The following is a 27960-nucleotide window of genomic DNA, read 5'->3' on the forward strand; positions in this document are numbered from 1 at the left end:
TACCAAACTGTTGATTTGGCCACTCCTAATATTCCTGCTATCTCTCGGATGGATTTATTTTGTTTTTGAAGCCTAATGATGGCCTGTTTTACTTGCATGGAGAGCTCCTTTGAACGCATGATGTAGGTTCACAGCAATATATTCCAAATGCAAATACTACACTTAGAATCAACTCCAGACCTTTTACCTGTTTAATTAATGAATAAATAACGAAGGAATAGCCCACACCTGTCCATGAAATCACTTTTGATTCAATTGTCCAATTACTTTTGGTCCCTTGAAAAAGGGGGGGTGGCTCTCCCAAGAGCTGTAATTCCTAAACCCTTCCTCCAATTTGGATGTAAATACCCTCAAATTAAACCTGAGAGTGTGCACTTTCAGCCCATATCCATTAAATAACTATAGCTTGAATATGTGTTGGTAAATACCTGAAAAAAAGAAAAATTGTGCCTGTGTCCAAATACATATGGACCTAACTGTACATGTAAAGAAATGCATATTAATTGCATAAAATCTATGATTCTTTTACTAAACCCAATAAATAGAATAAAAAAAAAGTAGTAAACATCCTGTGCATGAGGTAACAGATCATGAAGCCTGTAATAATTGAGACACACCCTCTCCAAAATCGCATCGAATGTCTCTCTGTCTTTCTGATCAATGAAGCGGTCAGCGATAACCCGTGAGCACTCGTGGCGGAAAAGAGATGCCATCAGTTGAGGCGTCTTACACACTTCTGATCCCACAGTGAGAATTCCCTGCCATATCCTGCTCAGATCACGCAGATTAAAAATGTAGTGGAACTTAGCTGGGGAAGGCAGCATCTGAAAACAACATTAAATAAAAATTATTATTTTATTAATATATGCAACTGTTTAAAAGTTTGGGGTTGGTAAGATTTTTTAAATGTTTTTGAAAGAAGTCTCTTATGCTATAATAAAAATACAGTAAAAAGGTAATATTGTGAAATATTATTACATTGTGAAATTACAATTTTTTTAATTTCCAGCATCATTAATCCAGTAGTCAGTGTCACATGATCCTTCAGAAATCATTCTATGATGCTGATTTGTTGCTCAAGAAACAATTTATTATAATCAATGTTGAAAACAGTTGTGCTGCTTAATATTTTTGTGGAAACCATGATACATTTTTTAGGATTCTTTTATGAATTGAAAGATAATTTATATATTTGTTTTTATTTGAAATGGAAATATTTTTAACATTATAAATGTCACAAATGCATCCTAGCTAAATAAAAGTAATAATAAAAATAATAAAAAAAATCTTACAGACCTCAAACTTTTTAACATTAAAGTATATATAATATATTACATAGCTACCATAATATCATAATTTTCACATAAATAATTTACAGGATAAGAATATAATGTTCTATTGTCTATATAGGCCCAAAAGATAAATGTCATTCATGTTGATCAACTGCTACAGAATCAAGTTTACAGCTTACATTGAAGCATACTGACCACAAGAGGACACCATTCTCTAATAATTTGGATCACCTTGTGCTGTGACAAAAAGCATGCATGTTTAAAAACTATCAAAAAACTTAATGATTTCCTGAATAGAAACCAAATTTTGAGGAGCCTACAATACAGAGTCCCACCCCTACGTTTAATGTACAGAGAGTAATGACTCTTTTGATAAAATTATCAAAGCAGTACCTTAGCTTTGACTGCTTGCCACACTCTCCTGGTAGTAGGAACCAAGGCGGCAGCCAGTGAGCACACCTCGTCCGGGAAGCCTCTTTCTGAGCAAAAATACCCACTGGCCAGTGTGTGGAAGATTTTATCTATAGAGGAGTTGGATGGGAGAGTGCAGTTAAACACACAGAACTGGCGTTTGAGTCGCTGGGGGATATCATTGCGGCCACCTCCAGGGTGGATCATGGCAGCCGCCAGCTGCAAGTCGACTACGCTGGTGAATTCCCCAGGCCGTTCCAGGCTGTAGAAACCTCCTTGCACCATCAGCTGACGAACAATCTCATTAGTGATCTGAGTGGTGAACAAAAAAACTGGTGAGTGCAAAACAAATTCCCCTCGAGGCAATAAAGGTTTCATTCAACACTAGATGCTCAGTCAAGGAGAATAAGAAATAGGATGCTATTATTGTTTACTTAATAAAAGGTTGGCCCTTTTATTCGATTTATTATGCCATGATAATATGGTAGCGTCTAATGTATCTAATGTACATTTTTCTGGGATTGTAGTTGAACTTAAGAATGTTTGTTATTTGACAAACCCCGCAAGATTAGAATCCAAAATTAGAGTCCATGTCTGTTGAGGTTATCTATATAATATACATTGTGCTCATAGAAATTGGCAAAAGGAGCATGTGACTCCTTACCTGATCGCCCCACTCATTGATAACTGGCATGTTGATGTCGTCAATGAAGACGGTCATCTTCTTCCCTCCGGGAGGTCCGTAGGTGGTGCCCATGCGTTTGTCTATATAGCTTTCGATGGTCTGCTGAAACATGCCAGGCAGTGTAGCCGAGGAGAAGTTTAGGCTTTTGCTCATCTGTGTTTCTGGGTCATACTTGCTGGTGTAGCCCTGTGGAAAGGTTTGGATAGCATGACTTGCAGAACTCAGATGCCTTGTTTTCTAATGCACTTTTTTTTTTGCTTAAAATAGATTAAATTCTATTTACCTTAAATTAAGTTCAGCTATATACTAAAGTTCAAAAGTTTGGAGTCGGTACAATTTTTTAATACACCAAGGCTGCTTTGATTCAATCAAAAATCGAATAATATTTTGAAATATTATTACAATTTAAAATAATTATAATAGTTTTAAATTATTCGTAATACATTCATAGATCATAGTACATATTTTACAGGCAATTATGTTATGCTGCTCATAATAGCGTGGATTAACTGAAACAGACACGCACCTTGATCATGACTGTCTTGGCTGTTCCCTGTTCACCAATGAGCAGAACAGCTTTGCCTTGCTTCATAATGGTTTGCATGAGAAAGTCTGTCCGTATATTGTCGACATTAGGTACGAGAATGGAGGCATAGTCAGGAACCGTGTCTTTGGGGTAGTTATACTCCGGCACCTAATGATGACATTGCAATTAAATGGTATTATGACAAATCATGAAAAAGTTATGACAAACCATTCATGCTCTGAATAAAAAGATAAACAGGAGGTGTGGCAAAAAAAGAAAACTAAGGAAAATTAGGCAAGCTAATTCATGAACTTGTGGCATGTGACAGACAATAATTAAAGATCACTAATGGGTTTCAATATATACTTAACATTAAACATTATAGAAAATTATGTCATTAATTACTCATGTCGTTTCAAATCCTTAAGTCCTTAGCTCATCTTCGGAACACAAATTAAGATATTTTTGATGAAATCGGGAAGGGTGAGTACTTAATGACAGAATTTTCTTTTTTGGGTGAACTAACCTTTTAATGATCTTACCCTTGTAGACCAGAGATCCCACTCTCCAGTCACACTGACTACAAATTCAAAGATAGTCTGGTCCCCCTCTGTGTAGGGCAGGTCCAACTTGGCATTGTGCTTTTTAAGGAACACCTCCATCTTGACTCGATCTTCCAATTCCAGCAAAGCACCAACAGACCACATCACAGCAAACAGGAAGAGACGGTTGATGTATGCCTCTGTTAGGTGCTTCTCTTCAACCTCTGGCAATAGGCCCTGTGTTAAATAAATACATTATCTTTTACTTGACTTTCAAGATTATGATCTTTATATTTTTAAGATCTTATGCATGACACATATTGTTAGTGTATATTAATGTAACGCGCTACTCAAGCTTTACAGCCTCATTTGGCTTGTTACTTCATTTAATGATTCCTGAAAATAATTGTGTTTGTGCATCACAGTTTACCTTTAACAAATCAATGGTCTGCTTGATGTACATACATTCAAGCAGCTGCATTTTGGGGGAAACCGCAGTGAAAACAAAATTCATCAAATCCTGTGAAAAATGTAGAAGTTAGCAGGGAAAGGTGTGTAAATTAATAATGCAATTAGTTTTAGATATCTCACAGTTTCATAGGATCAACAGTCTGTGAGAGCTCTTCAAAACTGTGTAAAAAATTATCTGACCTTTCCCTAGGCAATGTCAAAGAATCAATAGAACTTTTCATTCATAAACCCCTAAATGGCTTAGAAGCTTAATGGTAACAAAGCATTGTATTGATCTTTTTTATATTGATGTTTATATCTTTTATCTCTAGATACCTTGTCAAAATGAAGCTAAATATTCTTATTGTATCAGTTAAGCTGTACTCCAATAACCTATGTATCAGAGAGCATGCAAAATACTGCCCTAATGTCTAGCTGTCACCTGATAGATAGAGTTGAAGGAGGCCAGTAGCATTTCAGCTTGTGTTGCTGGGATCTTTTGCAGCCAGGCCTGCAGTATGGGTTGCCAGTCCAGAACAGAGGAGCTCATGAAGACCATTCCATTGCGGGACACAGTGGCAGGAGATGCATTGTCGATGTTGTGTGGCTCAAATACCACCTTGCAGTTGGGAGCCATTGGTATTCTGTCTCCATTTGCCAGGGTGAGGGTTTTGTTGTCGTCTAAGACGGAGTTGAGATTTTCAATCCAGATGGCATCAACTGGACCATCAAGAACAATCCATATGTGTTCTCCCTGTGAAATGTTATACCATGGAGTAATATAATTGGAATTTTTAATGACTTACAATTGAAAGTCATGAGCACCAGGTCAACAAGTAATTAAATATCTAATTGCCATTCAAAGACATATTCATCAGTTGGGGTTGGACCCATAAAAATGTGACTAATGACAAACAAATGAAAGAAAATTGCTTATATTGCCAATAGAGTCAAAGTGAAAGATTAAACATGACATTCAATCCCGTAAATTGCTTGTGACACAACTCTCTCACCTTCTTGGCCTTTAAAGTTTTCCTCCAAAGTGTGGAGAAGATACCATCTGTCCAGTCATTTGTGGCCACATCCAATGTGCCAAACATCTGGGAGGCAGTAATGGCCTTGGGATTCATCCTCATTTCTTTGTGTGGATTTCCACAATCTGTCATGGCTTTCATTAGAGTGTGGATACATGTGGTCTTTCCTGTTCCACTGGGGCCAAGGGTCATCATACCTATGCACAGAGAAGATATTGATGGTTGAGTGCAAGCCAAGGACAACGTTGTCAAAATGTGCATGCCTACAGTCTGGGCATTTGAGAAAATCTCATTCTTATAACTTTAATAGATGTAAAATGGATAAAGACTAACCATGTCTCACTCTCTGAGTCTCATATAGTTGCACAAGTTTGAGAATCCAGGGTGGATGTGCAATCAGTCCGGCTTCTTCAGCTTGTTTTGTGATAGCCCCTTCCAGCTCAGGATAACCAGCTTTATCCAGCATGATGCCCGGAAACAAGTCGTTTATCAGACTCATGAACAGGGGCTCATCTTCGTCCACCTGTATGGAGGAAGAGGCAGGAATAGAGTCAGTTGCTAAGAATGTCTGTGACACTGACACATTTATCCTATTGCTTCAAGGTGCTGTTTTTATTTAGATTTGGATCAATCATAGTCACCAGTTTGGAGAGGTTCATGTCACGCAGAACTCTCATGACTACAGTCTTTTCTGGCTCATTTGGGTTGGATCTCTTTACAGCACCCAGAGTTCTCAAAACGGACAAGATGTTCCTCAAGCCAAAGTCATAATGAACCTGTTAAACGATAAAAAGTTATGAATATTATCAGGAAGATCTATGTCATGACCATCAACAAAGAAAACATCTAATGTATTTATTTATCTATCACTTTACGCCATATCAGCATCAAAGGTTATATTCATGGCAAACTGAAGAGTGATACATTTTAAACAATAATTTAAAAACATGATAATTTAAAAACATGATCTTCACAAACAAAAACACAAAAATAAATAACAATAACAACAACAATAACACAATTAATAATAGTTAAAATTAATAACATGCTTATCCCCCCCAAATATTTCAAACTGTGGTAAGAACTCAACTGATTGATGAAGTTTGCAGCATTAAAACAGTTATTTCCCTAATTGTTGATGTGAATGTGCTAGTATAAAGCTCTATATAAATAAGTGTGACTTGACTGAAATGGTAGGGCTTTGTGATACATTAAAAAGGCAAGATATTTAGCTAGTAATATATTGTGGGTATACCTGTTTAGAAAGCTGTTCCTCACACAGTTTGTACAGAGTATAAAATTTACGGCTGAGGACTTGATTTTCACGAAAACCTGCGCTGGCAAGTTTCACTCTCATGATGATGGCTCGGTCAGGCACCATCATGGCCACTGTGCGGAACTGAATTTTCAAGTTCTCGGGCAGCTCCTGCCGACCAGCATAACCTGGGTTCTGTGATAAAAAAACAACAACAAATGAATGGAGGGGAAAATATAGAAGAAATAATATGAATGAAAATTCATGTAGGTGTTTCCCCAGCAAGCTACTTGATGACTGCAAATTAATTACATGAAGGACAAGGTGGGCTAAAATGTATCACTTTACCATAGTAAGGAAGATGCCAAACTCTTTATCCATATCCACCAAATCTCCATCTGTGAATATGAACTGAGTTTTTTTGTTCTTCTTGCACTGCAGGACGATGTAGATTTGTTGAGCAGCTACTGAGAGCACAGGCAGCTCAATGCGGTTAAACTCATCAAAACAGCCCCATGCGCCAGACTGGGCTAATCCTGTTTGACAAACATTATAAACATGAAGTACCAACGAAAAAGGTCACACACTTTAAAATGCATCCACTATTCTGATTAAGGGTCAAACAGGTGCTCTGTTAAGATTATTTTAGAGGTGGAAGAGAAGAAAGCAGTTTGAGAAGTTAGTTAAGGTGCACTCTACCTTTATAGATGCGGCCCAGTCCACGGAAGTCCATCTGGTCAGAGCAATTGAAGACAACCACATATTTTCCCAGGCAGCGGCCCATGTCTTTGGTGGTTTCGGTTTTTCCTGTGCCAGCAGGGCCAGCAGGGGCCCCTCCCATACTCATCCCTAAAGCCTGGGACAATGTGATATAACATCTGCGAAGAACCAACCAAAATAAACAAGTGGTTAACACACCAGACAACGGGTGCTACTCATTAAGAGCCATTTTTGCTGACGCTGTCTTAGTTTCTAGGACCTGGCCTCTTCAATGTATCTACACTCGCCTGTCAGTTAGAGGTGTAATAACCAGACGATCCGTGCAGCCCAGATACTCATTACAGTAATCAAACTCCACGTCTGTGATTTGGATTATGCATCTGTCCGTGTCCTCTATGTAATAGAAGCGGGACTGTTTCTGCCATTCAAAGTCTAAAGGTGACCGGATGTTCATTCGTACCTTGAGGGGGAGATACAAAGGCAATGTGAAGTTTAGATTAAGGTTACTTGATCAATATTATTGTGAACTTTCAAGAAATACACACTACCGTTCAAAAGTTTGGGGTCAGTATGTTATGTTTTTTTTTAGCAAGGATGTATTGAATTGAGCAAACAGAAAAAATTATAATGTTACAAAAGATTTCTATATCAAATGAATGCTGTTTTATTGAACTCTCTATTCATCAAAAACTGTTTTCAACATTGATAATATTAGGAAATGATTTCTGAAGGATCATGTGACACTGAAGACTTGAGTAATGATGCTGAAAATTCAGCAATCACAAGAATACATTACTTTAAAAATAAATATACTGTATATTCAAACACAAAACAGTAATTTTAAATTGTTATAATATTTCATAACATCAGATATTTACATAATTTTTGGTAAAAAAATGCAGCTTTGGAGACCATAATAGTCTTTCAAAAAAAAAAAAAAAATCACACTTTTGAACGATAGTGAATAACAGGGGTATTCAAATAAAGTTTCAAGAGGTCTGGTCGCTATATTTCCTTCCCAGCGGAGGCCCGGACAATACTTCTTTGGAATAGATATACATTTCCATCGGGGCATCCGTAGTACTTTGCAAAAGAAAAAATCCTAAACACTCAGTGATGTCTAAGAGTTTTTATCAAAATTTACTAACATGTCACAAACCTGCTTCATCTGTAAGACAAATAAAAATAATTGTATTTGCTGCATTCTCATTTTCTGCAGTGTCTTAGCAGAAATATCTATTTTTCTGATCACTGTGTTTCTGCTACTGTTGTTAAAATAACCGTGTCATCTGCAGGAGTAGAAAAGGCTAGAACGAAGTGCCTTTGGCTATAGATTAAATTATAAGGGGATGCAGTGCCGAAAGATCATTCATTACCATAAACGACCCTGAGCGGTTGTGATGCGTACCACTCCATTGTTTAGACGCGCAGCATTTTAAACTGTAAAATGGCGCTGTCCGGATGGAGCCGCCATTTGAATACCAATGGTGTATAAGGACTGTGTTCAGTTTGGTCTGCAAGTGTCAAGGTGTTTCAAGAGAGTGATGCTTAGCAACCGTTTTATACTGAAGAACCCAAAAATCAATCACCAGGTCATCAAAAATGTCCTTCTGGTGAACATGTATGGTGATGAGCGTCTCATATTTGGTTCTGTCCATCTTGGTCAGATCATGAGTAGTCATATCAATCAGTTCGTTCAAAAGATCCAGGAATTTCTGGTTAGTAGTCTGCATTATCTGCTCAAAAAAAAAAAAAGACAAAATAATCAACAAATATGGGAAACATCTTACAAAACAATGTCAGACTGTAATAGAACATTTATATAGAACTTATTTATGGGGAAGAAAAGGAAGAAAGCTGTCCATTAATAAACTGCAACCTCCTAATTTTAAATATGACATGAAACAACAAAGTAAGGAGAAAGTTTGAACCTTCTTGTCAGACTTGCTATGTTGGAGAGCTTCCTCAGCATCTCTGGTCCAGATGAACTGTATGCCGAGCAGTCCAACCTGAGCAGGGAACATCGACTGGAACTCCACCAGTTTAAAGCCCTGGTCACTAATAACCATGTTGGCCTGTCGTATAATGTTGTGAATGGTCTTCTTGACTCCATCCAGTAACAGACCCAGCCAGGCTTCTACATTACCCTGTGGTGTGAGATCAGTAACTATCTTCATTATCAGTGGATCATTATAAGTCTATGGATTTTGTTGCCAATAAACTCAATAACTTAAGGTTATATTACACCTCTCTTCAACAAGCCACATAGTTGGAAGTATCTTTTTTTTACGCTACGATTGAGTTTTTGTTTTGGTGCTATTTAAGGTATATAAAGGTAATCTCAGAAATACTGTACCTGGGCATTGATTGATTCACTCAGATCCACTGTTTCCCCTTCCTGTGACTGAAAACTAAGTATCTGGTCATAGTTTTTCTCGTGAAACACAACTCTGTTCACATTATCAAATAGGTTCAACAGGTGAGCCTGAAAGACACACAAAAAAACACAATTGGTTAATTTATTACAGCTGTATTCTATTAAAATTTGATGATAAAAATAAAACCCATATGGTATCTGAACAACCCATGTAACATTTGATATTTATTAAATGCTGCTGTTGGTAACCATACTGATGTGAAAACTGTTGTGTGGCTCTATGACATAATGTTAAAATCCCAAAGTTAGATAAACACACTTGTATGGTGTGGGAGTCAGATGCCTGACCCAGTATCTCCAGCAAGACAGGGTCGGAGACGAAAAAGAACCGTGGGAAGACGAGACGTTTCTTTTCCAGGTATCCACTCAGAGATTTCTGACACACTTCCAGCTGTTCCAGAAGGTGTGGCAGCAGCTGTTGCAGTGTCTCGTCCCCAACACAGCACTGAATCACACCGGGAATCTCATGTGCTCGTTGCATTATCCTCTGCCATGACTTATCGATGTTTTGGAAGCGTTTAGCTTCCTGCAGAGAGAACATTTTCAGAAACGTTAAATATAAAAAAAAATTGGGGGGTGAGCCATCTATTATTTACGTCCTACTGATGAATCATGTTGCACTCTTGTGTACTTCAGATAAGGAGCGGTATTTGTGAAATGTCACATACATTGCACAAATACCGCTCCTTATATGAAGTACACAAGAGTGCAACATGATTGAGTGAGTATTAGGAAATGGCGCTTTGGTGGACACACGGCCTTAAGAGAGGAATCTGCATTAGAAGGTAGCTGCCTATGTAGACAATTGACAACTCACAAGGTACCAAAAAGGGTTAATGTATTTGGATTCAAGCTACCTGCGGCAGTTGTTTGGCAATGTCTCCACCCACAAACACAGCCTCCAGGTACAGCCATAGATTCTGCACAGTCAGCCACTTCTCAATCACCTCTGAACTGTTTGACAACTTCTGCACCCACTGCTGGATGGAGGGCTTAAAGGGAGCATTGTATCTAAAACAAGAATTTAGTCAAATTTACATTCCACTGTAATGAAATACAATATTAAATTTACATTTTATTTATCTATATTGGGAAATCAAAGAATCATATCTAAATTATTTGACAAAATAATTAAAAAAAATTAAAAATTGTATAACTGTATTCAACAAAATACCTGTTACTCATTAAAGACCCAAGCACCATGAGACTGTCCTCCATTAACGCCACCTTCTCTGAAGTGTCTGATCCCTTTAGCAGCAGCTCTCCGCGATTCCTGAAAGGGTTATTTACCTTTTGTAAAGTTAATTGATTTTTATAAAAAATTAATGAATTTAATCACAAATTCAATTCTTTCTCTGACCTGAATGATGCAAATGTGAACTGATGGCTACTCCATTCTGTCACAACATCTTTGAGTTTGGCCTCAATGTCTCGCTCCTTCACTGCGCTGATACACACATCCTGGTACCCAGAAGATTTTTAAGATACTGACAGCCTTGTTTTTTTTATGCAATCAATCTGGTTCCAACCATTAAGGATATGTTTCATGGTATTGTACGTAGATGTAATGGAATATTTAGCCTGCACAATACCTCAATATCTTCTTTGGATTTTAGCAGAGGTGCTTCCATGACATTTCTTAGACTAAAATTCACAGCTTCCACTTCAAACTTGTGGCCGGTAATATCAGTCAAGCGCTGCCAATGTCGGGACATCATTGCCTAGTCGTGAATGTGTATGTTAATACAAGATTCAAGTGTTTGTATAAATGCAATATGATGTCAATGAACTACTGCTTGCTAAACGGCACCTTATTTGCCATCATGTAGAGCAGAGGACAGGTTTCATTGAAGTCATCAATGGTTTTTTTCAGGTCATTGAAAGCTTGCCACTCTTTCAGGGCCGCAGGTAGTTTACGGATCCTTAAAAAAAATTACAAAATTAGCTCTCAAATTGAGTTCATATCATATTTGTTAAAGTTTAAGAAAGTGAGAATCATAAAAACCTATTCTGAAAATCCAGCAGTTCAGTGTTTATCTTTTCTATATTGAGGTCGGCCCATAATATGTCGTAATATCCAGTGACGCTGTCAGTGACAGAATTGTAGAGGGTGTACAGCTTGGACAAAAGATTGAGCTCTCGTTTGATTCGGTGAAGATCAGGATATTCTGAAAGAAAAATAGAGAGAAAGTAAACACCAAAAAATTATAGTTCTAACAACTCAGTGTACACTACCATTCAAAAGTTTGGGATCAGTAAGTAAGTAAAAAAAAAAAAACAGTTTTCAGCATGGATGGATTGATTAATCTAAAGTGACAGTAAAGTCATTTATAATGTTACAAAGACTTTAAATATTTCTAATAAATGCTGTTCTATTGAACATTCTATTCATATTTCATGGTTTCCATAAATAATGTTAAGCAGCACAACTGATTTCAACATGGATAATAAAAAGACATGTTTTTTAAGCACCAAATCAACATATTAGAATGATTTCTGAAGGATCAACAATATTACTATTTCTATTATATTTCTGATCAAATAAATTCAGCCATAAAAAAATGGTGTCTACCATGACCTTTCTGAACCTAAACTCATATTATCAAGGGAAAAAAACATAAGTACCTTTAACAGGGAGGCCAAACAGTTCTTCGCCACTGGAAAAGGTGACATATTTCCTCCACAGTTCGTCAAACTTAGCCTGATAAACTTGCAACCTGTCACTGGCTTCACGTGGAGCCAAACCTGTTACTCCAGGACCACTGAACACACACAGAGGATTTATTAAGACACTGTAATCACTGATAGAGGTACATAAGAGACTACATAAAGAGAATATGCAAATTAAGTTACCTATTGTCATAGTCAGCATAGTAATCTTGCACAGATTTCTGGAAGATCTCAACTCCAGATACAAGCTCAGCCTTCATTTGAGGCTGAACTTCCAAGAGCTTATCCTGTGTTCCTTTTACCTTTCAAATAAAAACAGATCATCGTACATTTACAAAAATTTGCTTACAAATTGAAAACCCAAGATAAAGATGATTTTATACTTCCTTCATGAGATGTAAAGTAGAAAAAATAAAGAAAATCAACTGCTATTTAACATTATTTCATAGGGGTCTCAAAAAAACACTTCCCTCACCATCACATGAAGTTCCTTCCAAGCGTACATGACCCCGTCAATCTTTTCCGCATTTCCATCACTGAAGAACAGCTCATGGCGATTCAGCAGAGTGAACGACTCCTCCACCGGTCCAATGAGTGTGTCTATCCGTATCTCTGCCTGCTGTACCTCCTGCAGGGCACCCATAGTTTCCCTCACATCATCCAGGTCAGAGATGGGCCGCTGCAGCTGCCTGCTCACCCCATCCACAAAAGAGCTGATCTCAGCCATGCTCACAGAGGCCTTCTGATTTAGAGCCGCCCCGAACGCACGTTTCCAGATGCGACACTCTTCAATGAGGGACCGTTTGAGGGAGTCAGTTTCGTAGAGGATGGGGCCCGCAATGCATGTGGAAGGTAGCTCTTGAATCTGGGTCTCAAATTTCTGATTTAAATATATGTAGTGGAAGTTAGTATCACTCTCAGTTAAAATACATCTGTCTTCAAACTTTATAAGACTTTATTTAACAATTACGTACCGAGTACTGAGACAATTGGGCACTGAATTCTGTCAGAAAAGGGTTGGTCGCCAAAAATGCTTTCACTTGTTCTGCTGGGTCCTGGTTTGGACGAAAGCATGAAATGTCACATATTTTGATATCCTGATACACACACAGTTCAGTTATTTACGGGAGTGACAACATACACGGACATACTCTAGACAGGTTTTATAGTTCACACATGTGGCATGTTTTATACATTTTAGGACTATAAAACTTGGAAATAACACGGAGAAATTAGCAAAGTGAACCTTCAGGAAAATGAGGAGGTACAACAAATCACTCAAATCACCAAACCTTTTTTTCTAAGTACCTGGTTCCACAGGGCTGAAAATTGAGACAACCCTTCCAGGATGTCCCCAGCATCTACTTTGAGGGAGGACACCACAGGGACAAGCTGGGCCAGAGCCTTGTTCACATCCTTATGTTCTATCACCTGTCTGTCCAGAGACCTCAGTGTGAGTGGTTTAGTCACCAGAGCCTCGTCTCCATTCTCCCGCAATGCTAGCTGCTCTGCCTGTGGAGTCACAAGACTTCTAGTCAACTAACCTCTGACAATAAAGCATCTGTGGCATGCTATTGATTACCACATGATACTTTTGGGAGAAAAGTCAAGCAAAAATCAAGTGTACAGTGATGCACTTTCCATGGAAAATGGAAGTCAATAAGGCAATGTGCAGTATTGATAAGTTAAAATTGTTTTGAATCTGGATAATTCCTTTAATTCTCTTACCTCCCATTGTTCCTGTTGGACATTGGAAAATTTCCAGAGTGGAATATCCTTTGCCATTGAAAGCACCATGTTCACTGCTTTATTGAGAATGCCCTGCACAACAAGGACAAGTGAGTGTTTAAGAATTATGAAGCCAAACTAAAGTCTTAGCATTTAAATTCATATGTATATGTGCATTTTATGAAGGCATGAAGGTAACAACACTAACTAAGAGTATCAATCCAACAACACGTTATTATTCTATGTTTGTGTTTTATGTATATAAACTGAACACACTATAGGTTCAAAGGTTTGGGGTTAGTAAGATTTGTTTAATGTTTTTGAAATTATTCTCATGCTCAACGAGGCTGCATTTTTAACAAAAATACAGTGAAAAGAGTAATATTGTGAAATATTATTAAAATAAAAATCTTCTAATATATTTTAAAATGCGATTTATTCATGTGATGCAAAGCTGAATTTTTAGCATCTTTACTCCAGTCTTGAGTGTCACATGATCCTTCAGAAATCATTTTAATATGCTGATTTGTGCACAAGAAACATTTCTTATTATTACAAATGTTGAAAACAGTTTTGCTGCTTCATATTTTTTGTGGAAACTGAGTAAAAAAAATCAGGATTCTTTGATGAATAGAAGAAAAAGAAATGTAAAACCTAAATGTGTTTACCATCACTTTTAATCAATTTAATGCATCTGAAGATGCTGCTAAACTCTGAAGAAAAACATTAATTTCCTTAAATAAAAAATGAAATAAAAATCTTACTGACCCCAAATTTTTGTACAGAAGTGTAACAATACTTTATATTTTGATAATATGCTCCTTGCCGTTTTCAGTACCTGTATGTGCTCTAAACTTGGTCTGACGACGATTTTGGGAATGGCCAACTCAACTGAAGCCCTTAAAATAGGAAACTGAGGGGTAGCTTGTCTTTGAGATGAAGAAAGTTGTGTGGGTCTCACACCAAGCAGCCGACGTCGCAGAGCATCCAGAGAGCGTTTGGTAGCTTTCAAATGAAGAACACAAAAACATTAATATGTGACTCTTTTTGAGATGAAACTGTGATGCATGATTCCATAATGCAAGTATACCTTTGACCAGAGCGTCTGTGTTCCTCTGACACATATGTCCTATCATGATGTAGAAAGTACATGGCAGACAGTGTAGACAACGTGTCCTCTGCTTAGCATCAGGATGCAGACATTGGCAGTTCTGAACATACACGTAAAGATTTTCTCACAAAACTACTCACAGTATGTGTTGTATTTGAGTTTATAACAGTAATATTACACATTATAAAGGCCAATTCACACTGCACCGACAGATGCAGACTAACGCCGACAGTTACCAGATTACAGCATGTCACTTCTAAGACATTCTAATTCTGATTAAAAAACCAACCCGAAAGTGTCTGTTGCCGTCTATCGGTGCAATGTGATTTGGCCTTAATGAGCAACAAATTGTCTAATCAAGTGCTAAAAAGTATTTTAGAAATATACACAATAATAAACTCCCAAAATGAATTGATAATTGATATGTTTATAGCACCTCCAAGTTGACTCTTTCTGAAGGTTTCAGCACTCTATTCAGTTCCCCAACCATCTCCAAAATTGAGTCCTCCACCTGCTGACTTGCACTTGAATGAAAACAAAGGAATCCTCAAATTATTTGAAATCACATTTAACTATGAACGTCAGTCAGGATATCCAATTTAATTAGACATGCATGAAAGCAAGGCTTTGAGGAACAGAAGTATGTTCTGTTCAATGTCTTTTAGAGTTTTATGACTATTTAGCTGTTCGCTTAGTCGAGGAAACATTGAAAAATCACCTTTTGAACAGAATATGCATGAAATAAAGACATAATCCCAGACCTTAAGTCAGAGGAACCTTTTGAACTGTCTGCATTTATAGCCCTGGCAGCTTTGTTTTCTCGTCAATTTAAATTTTCACCAATAGATTTTAAAAGTGTCACTCACATCTTCAGCATTTCTCTTGCAGTGCCGACGGTGGTCTCTGCATTAGTAAGGAATGTCTCGGGTGTAACTGGCTCGTCATTGGGCAGTGTAATCAGATGAGTGGAACACATGGATTTTAAGACATTATCAATTCGACATTCCAGAATATCCATAGCAACTTTCACTACTTGTTCCAGCTCTTGAAGTGCCTTGTACACACAGCCTATGACTGAAACATTGAGAAAAGACTTAATACATACATAATATATTAAGCCTTAATACAAAAGTCTTGATAAGTTAGGATTAGAAATTGAATAAAATTAAGGCCCGTTTACACCAAGGACGATAACTATAAAGATATAGTTTTAAAAATCAACCTCAATATTAAAGAATAGCAGAGTTTAGAACTTCAAACCACATCTATAACAATAATGGCACAGAGAAACGATATCGTTGGAATCACTTTCAGAACGATTTTATCCAGCTGATGAACGATAAAAACATTGACAGCCAATCAGGATCCATCCTGCAGCAACAAGCTTGAGCATTTAAAGTGACAGAAAAGCACACCCTTACAATAAACAGAATATCTTCCGCTGGTGTGGACACTAATATAGCTTTCTTTATAGTTATCATTCTTGGTGTAATATTATATTTCTAAAAAGTGACTTAAACTCTAAGACAGTGTATAATGCATTTAGTGCATGAATAATTAATAAATTCAGATTGTTCAAATACTTTCTGGGGCCTCTGTAAACATTTTGCATCCTAAATTTAGCATGAATTATGAAAGGTTTTAGGGCAACAACTCTAAAACTAAAATTGAACTGATCTAATGTAATTTATTGTAATAAATGTAATTGTTTTACAGTAGTCAATATTGAGGGATGTCCATGAGAGAATGGTCAGTCCAGGGTAGAGGGCAGTCTTCACAGATCTGATAAAGGGCTGCATCGGGGACTTTAGCACGCTGGGAATCCTCCTGACTGCTGTGTTATATTCTCTCAGCATACCCTGTAATCTGAAACCAGTGAAATTCCACATCATGTTAATAAAAGTATTAACTTTACATTTTAATTCAGAACAATAATTTAAGCTTTTTTGTTGATTTAGATTTTTACATTAGCTTTATCCCAAAACCATACATGATGCCTCTCTGTCTAATGCCAACATACAGTACATTCTAACTGTCATAGAATCTCTTACAAACCTGATTTGGAACTCTTCATAAAGTACGCAGCAAGTATACATGCAAGTAAAAATATATTTTTTGCGTGAATAAGGTGATTAATTTTAGTGCAAGTTAAATGTCTTTAATGCACTCACTTCTCACTATACTCCTTCAGCTGAGATTGTTTGTTAGCCATGTTGCGGATAACATCGGGTACATCTGCTCCCCTTTGATACATGCTATTTGCCTCTTGCAATACCTCCAGGACCAGAGGGTCAAGATTCACATAGAACTCCTAGCCACAAATAATGTTAAGGTAATTAAAGAGTTAATTAAAGTGTACAGTTTGTGTTTTATACATAATAACATAATTAATTTCATTGCTTTCAAAAACAAACAAACAAACATTTAATTAAGCTAAATACATTCACAGTACTGATACATTTTGCCAAAGAATAATGTCTTTTGAAATTCTGTCTTGAAGTGATAAACTTGTAATGAAAAGTAGATGCAAACCTTAGTTTTTGGGTGTATGGTCAGCAATGAAGCATTGAGACCATATAGTACAAGATCTACACCTTCAGTCCAAGCTTTCTGATGTATCATTTCATATTCCAGGAGTACGGCAGCAAGTCTGTTGTATGCCCGAATAATTTTCCTCCTGTCTGCCGTCTAAAGGTCAAGACAAAATAATTGAGTTTCTTGAAAGATCTTTTTGCAGGAACAAAACAAACTCAAAATTCATCAAACTCAAACATCCAAATGAAAATAAACGGTGTTCATCTTGTCTTTTCAAATTACCTGCATAATGTGCAATTTGTCTTTTAGGATTTGCATTGGCAAATCAATTTTTCTAAACAGATGTTGTGACCATGCAATTTTCCTAGCCAGCTGCAACAGAAAATGTACAACACTATTAACGTTTTAGTCACAGTAAAACTTCTTTCTTGTGTTGTATATTTTGCATATATGTAAAATAAGTTGTGGGCATGTTTTTATTGTTTATTAAATTATTTAGATATGAATGAGACCTGAACAGTTTGCTAATCACTCAACAGGGAACTTACAGGGGTCAGCTGGAAATAATTTGGATTGTCCTTCTCTCTTTGGTAGCATTTGCGTACAAACTCAAGGTCATATTCGTACCGTTGCAAAACTACCATATACTTCTGGTTAAGGTCCATTTGTCTGCCCACACCGTTCTCAAATTTGGACAACAGGTCAAGGATCTGCTCAGTCTGTTGGTACAGTAAATACATTTCCTTTCAGTGAAGGAGGAATATATTTATGCAATATATTGGTCATGTTGGCTGTAATGAATGGTTCAGTCATTCAAATGTTCAATAAATATTATAACTAAAATGGCCTTACAGTGAGTGGCCGTTGAAGCCAAGTGTCAATCAGTGCATCTAGAGACTGATACAGGCCCTGGATTTGATTTCTGAACTCAGTGTAGTCGTTGTCAAACTAAAAGAAACATAATGTCATGAGAGATGGTTTATATCTAAAATAAAACATAAGACTAAATCAAAGAATAAACGGCGATGAGAGATCTTACCTCTAATTTGCGATGGTCAAGCACATTGTAGGTCTTGGATTTGATGGTGGACACAATCGTTTGGTAGCGCATGTATATTTTCTCGACACCTTCAACTTTCATAAACTGCAGGGCTGAAAAATCTTCAAGAGTTGTGGCCATGTCAGTTATCTTCTCCAGACGTCTGCAGAATGTGTCAAACTTTCCGAAGATGTAATTTTCACTGTTGGTATGTCACAGCAGAGCGGAGTTAAAAAACTAAATATAGTGTCAGTTTGATTTCAAGGTAACTTTAAAGCTGTGGTTTACCGACCTCAATTCAAATTTCTGTTCAAGAGGGTTCTGCTGTATATTTTCTTTCATTTGATGGAAGCATTGCTGGTACTCCTGGTTCAACTGAATACATTCTTTCATCCTCTTAAGCAGTTCCTTTCTAAATGGGAATACAGACAATGTATTTTACATATATTCAAACTTAGAAACACAGTTCTAAAGAACTTTAGCAGCATTTTACGTCCGACCTGTCAAAGTCCCAGACTTTCGTCACCCCTTGACAGAGATAAGCCTTGCTAGTTGTCACCATTTGATTAGTGACCTTCACAAAAAGCGATGTCATGTGTTCTGAGGTGTTGTAATATTGAGACACACTCTGAATCATGTATATGCTGTTCATCAGTTTAGGAATGTGTTTCAGCATGGTAGTCTGAAACAGAGTAAAAATATATACAGTATAACTGAAATATTTCATTGCAAGTAATGCATAAGTTAAAATTGTGACCCTTAAAGTGTCCCATAAATGACACTCTTGGTTATATAATTTTTTTTCCTGAAGAATGTACAAAATACAATTTTGGAGCTTACTGGAGTGCTTTTTTCCAAAAGTTCAAAGAACTTGTCCAGAGTAGATAGATATTTCACATTATTTTTAGCCTCATTGGCCACAACTGTAATATTTGCATCCTATAGATAGAAAACAGCATAATACAAACAACATGTAAATCAGTTATTAAATGTACAATGAACCGCATTTCTTTATGCAAAAAACAAGTACTTACTTTTTCCTTTTGATTTTAAAATATGTAAATTCTTCAAGTAATAGCTATTTATTAAAATGTATAAAAAAGCAAAGCAGAATATAACATCCAGTAAACTGACCAGTTCTTTCCATTTACTCAATGTCTTGGACTTGGTCGCATGCAATATACCAATGACCATCTTCACATAAGGGTCCTTGATTTCATCCATGAGGCTAAAAAAACATGAATACACAGTAAATCTAATAAATATACGTATAGATGGATAAGCAATTAATTAAATACCAATCTTGCATGCTTTTACTGAAGAAAAAGACCTGCTGAAGGTGACCATCCTTCGCTTCCAGTGTGCCAGCTCTGCTGAGGGTCCAATATCATCTGATTCTTTCCTAATGCGTTCACTCTCTGTAAGCACTTGTTCTATCTGCTTGGCCCAGTGTAACAGCATTGTTTCTAGAACTTCTACCAGCTCAAAGTTTTTAGCTTAGAGCCCAAAATAAAAAAAGAAGAATACAAGAAGAAGAATTTATTTTGAGACTAGCTTGTAATTTTCACAAATGTGTGGAAAAGATTTTGCCATCTGTTTTACCCAATATTTGTGAGTGTACTATGTATTTTTTAAAGGAAAGCTTATTTTATGTGCACCAAAAATGTGGCCTTGGGAGAATTGCTATGCAATGGTGTTATCATTTGGCATTTTAGAAATAAGTGTTAAACCCTCTGCCTCTAATAAACATTATTACTTAACAACAAAGAAAGTGTCGTTATGATTATAGAATAGTTATGATTTATTTATCTTTTCCTAATATTTGACCCTTTACCTGCATTACTATAATCTTCGGCCTTCTGTATGTGACTCAGATCAGGGGCTGATGAGATGTTATGCAGCTTAAACTTTTCCTCCATGTTCCTCGTCACTAAAGAGAGGTTACAGGTGAACTTATCCACAGATCTCAGGAGGTCTTGCACATCTGGGCCCGTTTGGCCATCTTTTATAGCTCCCCAGTCCTAAAGGAAAGGTTGGATTAATGTCATGTGTTTTGGTTCTGATAGTTCCATAGTCCCATTCTGTAGTATTCTGTAACTTCAATTACGTATAACAAATTAATTTTCCTTTCACAAGATGTTCTGTTAAAATAGAAAATTTGTATTTATGAATAAGGGGAAATAGACATTTTCATTCTTGAAAGCCTTTTATTGGACAAAAGTTTGTATAGGCCTCTGTGGAGAAGACAGGTCTTCAAAATGTTTCCATTTTCCAGGAAGAGAAGAAAAAAAAAATCCAGAAGCCAGAAAATCTGGAAAAAGTTTTCCAGTACACCAGCTTAGATGCAATGTGATTTCATAGACACTTTAAAACGGTCCTTGCTTAAATAAATAAAAACAATTATTTATTCAAAGGATTACTTTTTATATTAGCCTATGGTCCAACTAAGCAAGCAATGATTTAGATATACTATACAGGCCTATTTCCAAGCATCATCAAATTCATGGAATTATATATCATACCTCTTGCGACTTAAAGGCTTGGTTCATGGCTTGAGTAAAAAGAAAATCCAAACGTTGATGGACACTTGTCTCTGAGCAGTCAAGTTTTGCAAAATTCACCTCCTGCAGAGAATGACATAAGACAATCGGATGACTGATAGACAAAAACCAACAGGCCAAGTTACACTCGAAAAAAACAACAAACAAACTCCCACACTGACCTGCGATATGTTTGTAGTTGTTATGGCCTTGTCCGTGATCCTCATGAAAAACAAACACTGCCCGGTAAGACCCTGCAATCAGTGAGTGAAGAGTAGCCCAGTTCATTGTTTTTCTACTTAGCAACATGCATACATAGTTACTTAGTCACTCGCCATTTAGGACATTCTGTCCATCCAAAGCTACTTAAACTGCTTTAATTGCAGGGACAGTCCCACTGAGAAAAACTTGTCTTTCTGACTGGTCTTGTTGTGCCTGTACATATACGTATATCATGTATAATAAAAATCTAAATAAATCTTACTGATCCCAAACATTTGAATGATATATATCTTATGAAGTCTTTTATGGTCACCAAGGCTGCATTTATTTGAACAAAACTACAGTAAAAACTGCTTTGTAAAATGTTATTTATTTCTGTGATGGCAAAGTAGATTTTTTTTAGCATCATTACTCCAGTCTTCAGTGTTACATGATCCTTAATAAATTATTACAATATGCTGATTTGGAGCTCAAGAAATATTTATATTATTTTATTATTAATAATTAATATTATTCTATTATCATCAATGTTGTGCTGGTTAATTTTTTTTTAGAAATTGTGATGATTTTTTTCAGGATTCTTTGCTGAAAAAAGTTCAAAAGATTTATTTGAAATAGATTTTTTTGGTAACAATGTAAAAGTCTTTACATTATACTTCTGATCAATTTAATGTGTCTTTGCTGAATAAAAGTATGAATTTATTTTTAAAAAATCTTACAGTCCCCAGGCTTTTTTACGGTAGTATATCTAGTGTAAGGGCTTTGTTAAAAGAGTAACAGTAACGGCAATGCTTAGCTTAGCCCTTGATATCCAAATGCTAATAATTAATATAACCCTGTATAGTTAATACATTGCAGTTCAAGTAATTTGAAGGTGATTAATTGCCCTACAATGTACAAGTGTTGTTGTACCTCAGTAGTGCCTGTGTTGATTAACAGTTTCTTCTGTCCAGTGGCTACATTTGAGGTATCAATCAAAGAAGGGGGCTATAGAGAAATACAGGCAGGTATTGGCTTGTTAGTATCATGGTGGGCAGATGCTTAAAGGATATTTCAAAGTCACTATCAAGTTGTGTTTTACCGATACTTTGACTTGGTAGGAGAACATCAGACTCTTTGAACCATTTGCTGAGAAGAATTTCTCAATCATGTTGAACTGTAGAATACACATACACACATTTATACATGGCAACCACAATATTCTGTGATTTTGAGCATGTCAACAGTGTCATATTTCACACACCTGATCATCGGAGATGATAGCCTCCTCAACATCCGTTTCCCCCAGGCTAATCACCTCTGCAATGATCGAGATAAGGTACCTGTGTCGGCCATCAAGAGCTGCTCTGCGCTCATCTTTGAGTGCTTTGAGCTGTTTACCTTTATCCTTCTGGGCTTCATTTAACAGTAACCCAGAGCGCTTCCCCGACACCTGAGAGAGAAGGGCAAGTCAAGTCAGCTTACGTGCAAACTACAGATATTTGTTTGCTATTGCACCGGAGGAATGTTTTCATAGTTCCCATGACTAACGGCGGAAGTACCCTGCTTTTTGGCGCATTGGCACCGGAAGAACTGGGAACATTTTAGTAATAGGAACGCCTTTTGGGGGGACTAAATTAGCTCCTACTTCAGAGTAGGGTCTAACCCAGGACTATAGAAACTACCAGTGACATAAGTGTACATTGATTGGCCGAACGCATGCATGTGAAACAGTGGCACCCACCATTTTCAAAATGATGTGTGAACGTACAGCTTATATATATATATATATATATATATAACTGAGCTCCTATAACTACCCTGGCTACGATCCAGTCCACTTTTAGACACGCACTTGCGAACTTCCCTAAGCACTTCCCCTCGGGGGAATCCCTGCCGCCATTTTGAAGTGTACATTGATTGGCCGAACGCATGCATGTGAAACAGTGGCACCCACCATTTTCAAAATGATGTGTGAACGTACAGCTTATATATATATATATATATAACTGAGCTCCTATAACTACCCTGGCTACGATCCAGTCCACTTTTAGACACGCACTTGCGAACTTCCCTAAGCACTTCCCCTCGGGGGAATCCCTGCCGCCATTTTGAAGTGCGTTCCACTTCGTGAAGTGGACGAGGGAAGTTTTTATGGACAGACCCTCGTTCCCTCGATTTTGACCGTCTACTTCATATGTACACTTCAGGCAGCTCCATACATAGATATCCATAAGGCCAAATGTCTTAAGGCGGAGTCTCGAACGGCATTCACCATCTTGTCACAGGGAAGCTTTCTGGCGAGCTCTGTGGTATCTGAAGTAAGGTGAGTGATCAGCACGAACACAAATCCTCTTATCTCGCTGAAATCTTGACGGATTTACAAACGGTTTGGTTTCTTACAAACGGTATTAACGTGGCTATAATTCTGAATGCTTGAACATGTTGAAATATATAATATTATAATTATTCATAAGTATGCAGTGTCATAACTACATCTCTGACGTTTATAACAAACCAAATCGTTTGAAAATCGGTAGAAAATTGAGCAAGTTATGGTTATTTAAAAAGTACATGCACCATTAAAACACAATGTTACGAGTGAGCGAGCCCCCTGTGGCAAGATGGCCGCCGTGTGCGGACGTCGACCTCCATTGGCCAGAAGCGTGGACGAGACATCTAGCCTTTATTATATGATATCTATGGCTCCATATACCACAATGCAATAAGATTGTGAAGTCAATATGTAAATGTCTCCGCCCTGGACCCCCGAGTTGCCTGCTCCGCCCTGGACCCCAGAGTTGCCTGCTCCGCCCTGGACTCCTGAACCAGCGACGCCCTGGTGGCCCCCTGAACTGCCAGAACCTCCCTTGCTCCCTGTATCACCGGTACCGCCCTGGAGGTATCCTGTCCTGCCTATGCCTCTCTTAGTTAGCGTCTAGTTTGTGTTTGGACTTCCTCTATGTTCATTGTGTTCAGTTTCTAGCCACTCCTCCTTCATCAGTTCATCCCAAGCCTGTTTGTTACTATGGTTTCTGTCATTGAGTTAATTTGTCCCAGCTGTGTCTCGTTTCCCTCATCTGCTCTGTGTATTTAAACCCTGTGTTTTGTCCTGTTCAGTTTCTGTTGTTGTTAATGTTAAGATGGTTGTTCTGTCCTGGTTCTTAGTCTCCCAAGCGTTTCTGTAAGTTTAAGTTTAAGTTTATTGTTAATAAAGTCTGCTACACAGAAATCCTGTTTTCTCGTTGCTGCAACCAGAAACCTAATACCCGGTGTGAAAGCCCCTATTAGTTGATATGCATTCAGTTAAATTTAACTAAATAAAATAATTATTAATAACCCAGTTTTGTTGACAGGCAAAAGTGTGGAACGCTAGACTATAAATAACCCATCAAAAATATAAAATAAAATAAAGATAATTACTCACAGCAGTGTTGACCGTAGGTGATATAGCAGCTGGTGTTGTTTGATTGATTGTTTTTTCCTTTTGGATTCCAATTCTTCTGTGTCTACCACCACCACCTACAATAATACGGTAACTCTTTACAATAAGGTCCCATTAGTTAATGCATTTCTAATATTAACTTGCAATAAACAATGTATTTGTTACAGTATTTATTTATTTATTTCTATCAACATTAGTTAAAACAACATTACAGCCGTTCAGTGTTCTTGTTAGCTTAGGTCCATTAAATAATATTACCAGATAGGCTACAACGTTTAATTTTAATAATATTTTAGTAATGTATGTTGAAATTAACAATAACTCAGATTAATACAATTATGTTTATTGTTAGATCATGGTAACGTATGTAGTTAATCAATATTAACAAGTGAAACCTTTTTGTAAAATGTTACCAATAATATGTTTAAGGTGATATACACAGGGGAACTTTTTGAGCAATGTTGCTGTCGGCGGGGATCCAGGTGAGACACAGGGCCCATGATGATCTAAAATATCTAATCTAGATAGAAATTTGTTGCCCATTCTCAATGGGAAAGTGCCCAAGCAACTCTGCAACATTGGTCAAAAAAGTTTAGTGTAGTCACCTTAAGAATCCTATTTATCAATACAGACAAGTCATTGTAAACTGTCTATCTATTAATTTAAAACACAAATAATGAATCATACCCCTTTTTATGGTGGTTAGAGGTGGTTTTACTTCTAGGTCCAGATGTGAGGACGAGAGTGGGTTTTCTATATCATCATTCTCTTTTTCATGAGTTGACATAGAGCGTTTCTCCTCTTGGGATACACCAGGTACATCTGACCCAGGATCAGATGCTTCATTTTCTGACATTTTGTTTGTTTGTTTTCTCCTCCTAGGAGTTAAAATCAGGAAAATCAAAAGAATAATCATTCATCATTCAAGGACACTTTCAGTATTTAAATAAGAATGGAATCATTTGATGTCATATGGATTGCAAACATATTTACTGGTTACAGTTCATTTCTTCGTTTAAATTTAGAACCGTTTGTCAGCTGGTAAGTTTGATTTAACGGACATAACGAACATTCAGTGTTAATCAATGGGACTTCTTTGGGATTCATGCCATGAACGAAAACTGTAACGTTACTACTTCCAATTAATTTAGGAAAATTGAAGGATACTTAACGTTAACTGTTTAGTCAGGTCAAACTAAAAAGCTATGCCCAGTTTGGTGGTTTGAAAGCTCTTGGTCAACACGTTATGGAACTTTTGAGGATTTCTGGTCGTCAGCTTTGACAAGCCATCATAATAACAGGGGAAATTACATATTTGATCATATTTTATCAATAAATCCTATATTAAAACATTAAATAGTATTTCATTTGTCGCAAAATAGCTCCTTAGCTTAGACGGTTCGGCTGCGTCAAACGACTAAACTAGCGAAGGTTTTAAAAGTTATTCTTGTACAATTAGTGGAATAAATTAACTCAAATTAACTTTAAAGTTACCTTTGAACACATATTTAGAATAAATCACCATATTATTTTCTATTTGCTGCTAATTTAGAGCACTCACCTTGCCCGAGGGTCATCAAATCTGTGAGAACAAACTGAAAGCCTGAGGCAAAGTTTATTGTTACTATAGTAACTGACGCGCGTGCAGGAGAGACGAGCACAACATGAGCCTGTTTAAAGGAACATTTGGACCCTTTTCACAGACTTTGAGGACGCGCTTAAACGGTCATCAGCATCGTGAATCCTGCAAATGTTTTCATATTTTTTTTTTCTATGTAACGTATGTACATTTATAACAATCAGTACTTTGTAGGCTATTATATTACTTTTGCATCAAATTACAAAAAAAACTAGTTAACGCTGCTTTGAGGGTGTGCGACGCATAAGTTGACATCTTGAAAGTTGTGTAACACTATTGTGGAGTTTTTCTTGATCTATTTGATTAAATGAGAATACGCACGCACACGCAGACACACACACACCAAAATAAAAAAAAGTTAACTGTGTAAATTACGCATTATTTTACCTAAATCAAATAAAAAACACACAATATATAATTAATAAACATTTTGTATGCAATATCGTGTTTCATAATACATTATTAAATTGATGGTATTTGAGGGGTTTTGAATGCTATGTTCTCAACGTTACAATTTGGGGGGCATTTTATTCACTTACATGCACCAAATAATTTTTTCCCAGATTTTTATAAACAGCTAGACTCTGGCAAAAGGAAAGTCACAAAAAAAAAAAAAAAAAAAATCTCTGGTGGAAACATGAGATTCATACAGTTTCTATGGAAGCTTCCTATTTAGTTATCTTATTCAGTATGCAGAACTTTTCATATTATCATAATTTGTGATTATACACATACCCCTACACTAACCCTACCCCTAAACCTGTCCATCACAAAAAACTTTCTGCATCTTTACATTTTCAAAACTTCATTTAGTATGATAGGCTATGTATTAAGCTGTTTTCCTCATAAGGACCAAAAACAAAAAAAGTCCAAATTTCCTGGTATCACACACACACACACACACACACACACACACACACACACACAGTGGTTCAGTCGCGTCGCGTCTCGCGTGCAGTGAAGGTGAGCTGCGTGCGTCACGTCACAGCTGTACTGAAGCGCTCAGACACGTTGACGAGCTGAACGGGACGTGCCGCTGGAAAACTATCTCTGTTACGAGCTACATATTGTCTGTTCGTGGGAATATCTCAACAAAAACAATGCTTTAGAATGAATCCACTGTTGAACATGAGGTTTACGAAGCCGTCTCTGTTCCGTGAATTGGGAATCGTCTGTCTTGTGCTGATAAGTGCGGTGTGTTGCTCCGTTTCTGAGAGGAAAGGTGAGTGAAGCTTTAACTTTAACTGTCACTAACATCTCAGATTTGACTGATTTATTTATCTACACAAACATAACGTAGGCCTATTTTAAAACATACACGAAGAAAATAAGATATATTAGCCTACATAATTTTAGTCAAGTGTGTCCACACTTTTGACTTTCAGTGTAAACAAACATTATGTAAAATATTATAACGTAACAATTATATTGTTTTATAGATCAATAGTTCATGTACAAATATGAATATGTATAAAATTTGATAAAAATCTAATGATCTGAAAAGCATTAGATGAGATGAGAGAGACATTATGTAGCTAATATATAATAATAACAATTATATGACGATCAATCATGTACAAATATGAATATGTATAAAATATGATTAAAATCTAATGATCTGCATTAGTTAGATAAGATTAAGGGGGCTGAGGTGACATTATTAATCATCTGTACAACACAAACGGAAGGATAGTCTTTAA

The 27960-nt window shown here is 36.8% G+C and overlaps 2 protein-coding genes across 2 annotated transcripts in view; one reads left to right on the top strand and one right to left on the bottom strand.

Annotated features, from left to right (window-relative positions):
- The window catches only part of dnah5l (dynein, axonemal, heavy chain 5 like), a 43059-nt gene extending 16781 nt beyond the window's left edge, over window positions 1–26278 (bottom strand). Inside the window, exons 1-55 of the mRNA XM_079600868.1 lie at window positions 26183–26278; window positions 25309–25499; window positions 24604–24698; window positions 22441–22629; window positions 22279–22353; window positions 22110–22184; window positions 21158–21229; window positions 20958–21059; window positions 20270–20456; window positions 19766–19931; window positions 19570–19663; window positions 19276–19374; window positions 18936–19117; window positions 18728–18847; window positions 18436–18637; window positions 18249–18344; window positions 17945–18115; window positions 17679–17768; window positions 17394–17549; window positions 17033–17172; window positions 16576–16727; window positions 15728–15935; window positions 15298–15385; window positions 14841–14961; window positions 14589–14755; window positions 13751–13843; window positions 13331–13534; window positions 12997–13077; window positions 12498–12902; window positions 12206–12324; window positions 11978–12114; window positions 11358–11520; window positions 11163–11274; window positions 10945–11073; window positions 10713–10813; window positions 10527–10625; window positions 10210–10363; window positions 9612–9878; window positions 9272–9400; window positions 8847–9062; window positions 8505–8651; window positions 7197–7375; window positions 6895–7073; window positions 6544–6731; window positions 6196–6390; window positions 5582–5716; window positions 5274–5463; window positions 4920–5137; window positions 4349–4660; window positions 3887–3976; window positions 3457–3693; window positions 2915–3082; window positions 2368–2574; window positions 1686–2015; window positions 618–824 (exon numbers count right to left, since the gene is read on the bottom strand). Of these exons, the coding sequence (XP_079456994.1) occupies window positions 618–824; window positions 1686–2015; window positions 2368–2574; window positions 2915–3082; window positions 3457–3693; window positions 3887–3976; window positions 4349–4660; window positions 4920–5137; window positions 5274–5463; window positions 5582–5716; window positions 6196–6390; window positions 6544–6731; window positions 6895–7073; window positions 7197–7375; window positions 8505–8651; window positions 8847–9062; window positions 9272–9400; window positions 9612–9878; window positions 10210–10363; window positions 10527–10625; window positions 10713–10813; window positions 10945–11073; window positions 11163–11274; window positions 11358–11520; window positions 11978–12114; window positions 12206–12324; window positions 12498–12902; window positions 12997–13077; window positions 13331–13534; window positions 13751–13843; window positions 14589–14755; window positions 14841–14961; window positions 15298–15385; window positions 15728–15935; window positions 16576–16727; window positions 17033–17172; window positions 17394–17549; window positions 17679–17768; window positions 17945–18115; window positions 18249–18344; window positions 18436–18637; window positions 18728–18847; window positions 18936–19117; window positions 19276–19374; window positions 19570–19663; window positions 19766–19931; window positions 20270–20456; window positions 20958–21059; window positions 21158–21229; window positions 22110–22184; window positions 22279–22353; window positions 22441–22629; window positions 24604–24698; window positions 25309–25477 (8607 nt within the window). The 5' untranslated portion in view covers window positions 25478–25499; window positions 26183–26278. The remainder of the gene's footprint in view (window positions 1–617; window positions 825–1685; window positions 2016–2367; window positions 2575–2914; window positions 3083–3456; window positions 3694–3886; window positions 3977–4348; window positions 4661–4919; window positions 5138–5273; window positions 5464–5581; window positions 5717–6195; window positions 6391–6543; window positions 6732–6894; window positions 7074–7196; window positions 7376–8504; window positions 8652–8846; window positions 9063–9271; window positions 9401–9611; window positions 9879–10209; window positions 10364–10526; window positions 10626–10712; window positions 10814–10944; window positions 11074–11162; window positions 11275–11357; window positions 11521–11977; window positions 12115–12205; window positions 12325–12497; window positions 12903–12996; window positions 13078–13330; window positions 13535–13750; window positions 13844–14588; window positions 14756–14840; window positions 14962–15297; window positions 15386–15727; window positions 15936–16575; window positions 16728–17032; window positions 17173–17393; window positions 17550–17678; window positions 17769–17944; window positions 18116–18248; window positions 18345–18435; window positions 18638–18727; window positions 18848–18935; window positions 19118–19275; window positions 19375–19569; window positions 19664–19765; window positions 19932–20269; window positions 20457–20957; window positions 21060–21157; window positions 21230–22109; window positions 22185–22278; window positions 22354–22440; window positions 22630–24603; window positions 24699–25308; window positions 25500–26182) is intronic.
- Window positions 26279–27150: 872 nt separating this feature from the next.
- Window positions 27151–27960, top strand: part of LOC306992214 (epidermal growth factor receptor) — a 32965-nt gene continuing 32155 nt past the window's right edge. The window contains exon 1 of the mRNA XM_079600857.1: window positions 27151–27482. Within this exon, the coding sequence (XP_079456983.1) occupies window positions 27371–27482 (112 nt within the window). The 5' untranslated portion in view covers window positions 27151–27370. The remainder of the gene's footprint in view (window positions 27483–27960) is intronic.

This window comes from Phoxinus phoxinus (assembly GCF_949152265.1).
Source record: "Phoxinus phoxinus genome assembly, chromosome: 24".
Classification (NCBI taxonomy): domain Eukaryota; kingdom Metazoa; phylum Chordata; class Actinopteri; order Cypriniformes; family Leuciscidae; genus Phoxinus; species Phoxinus phoxinus.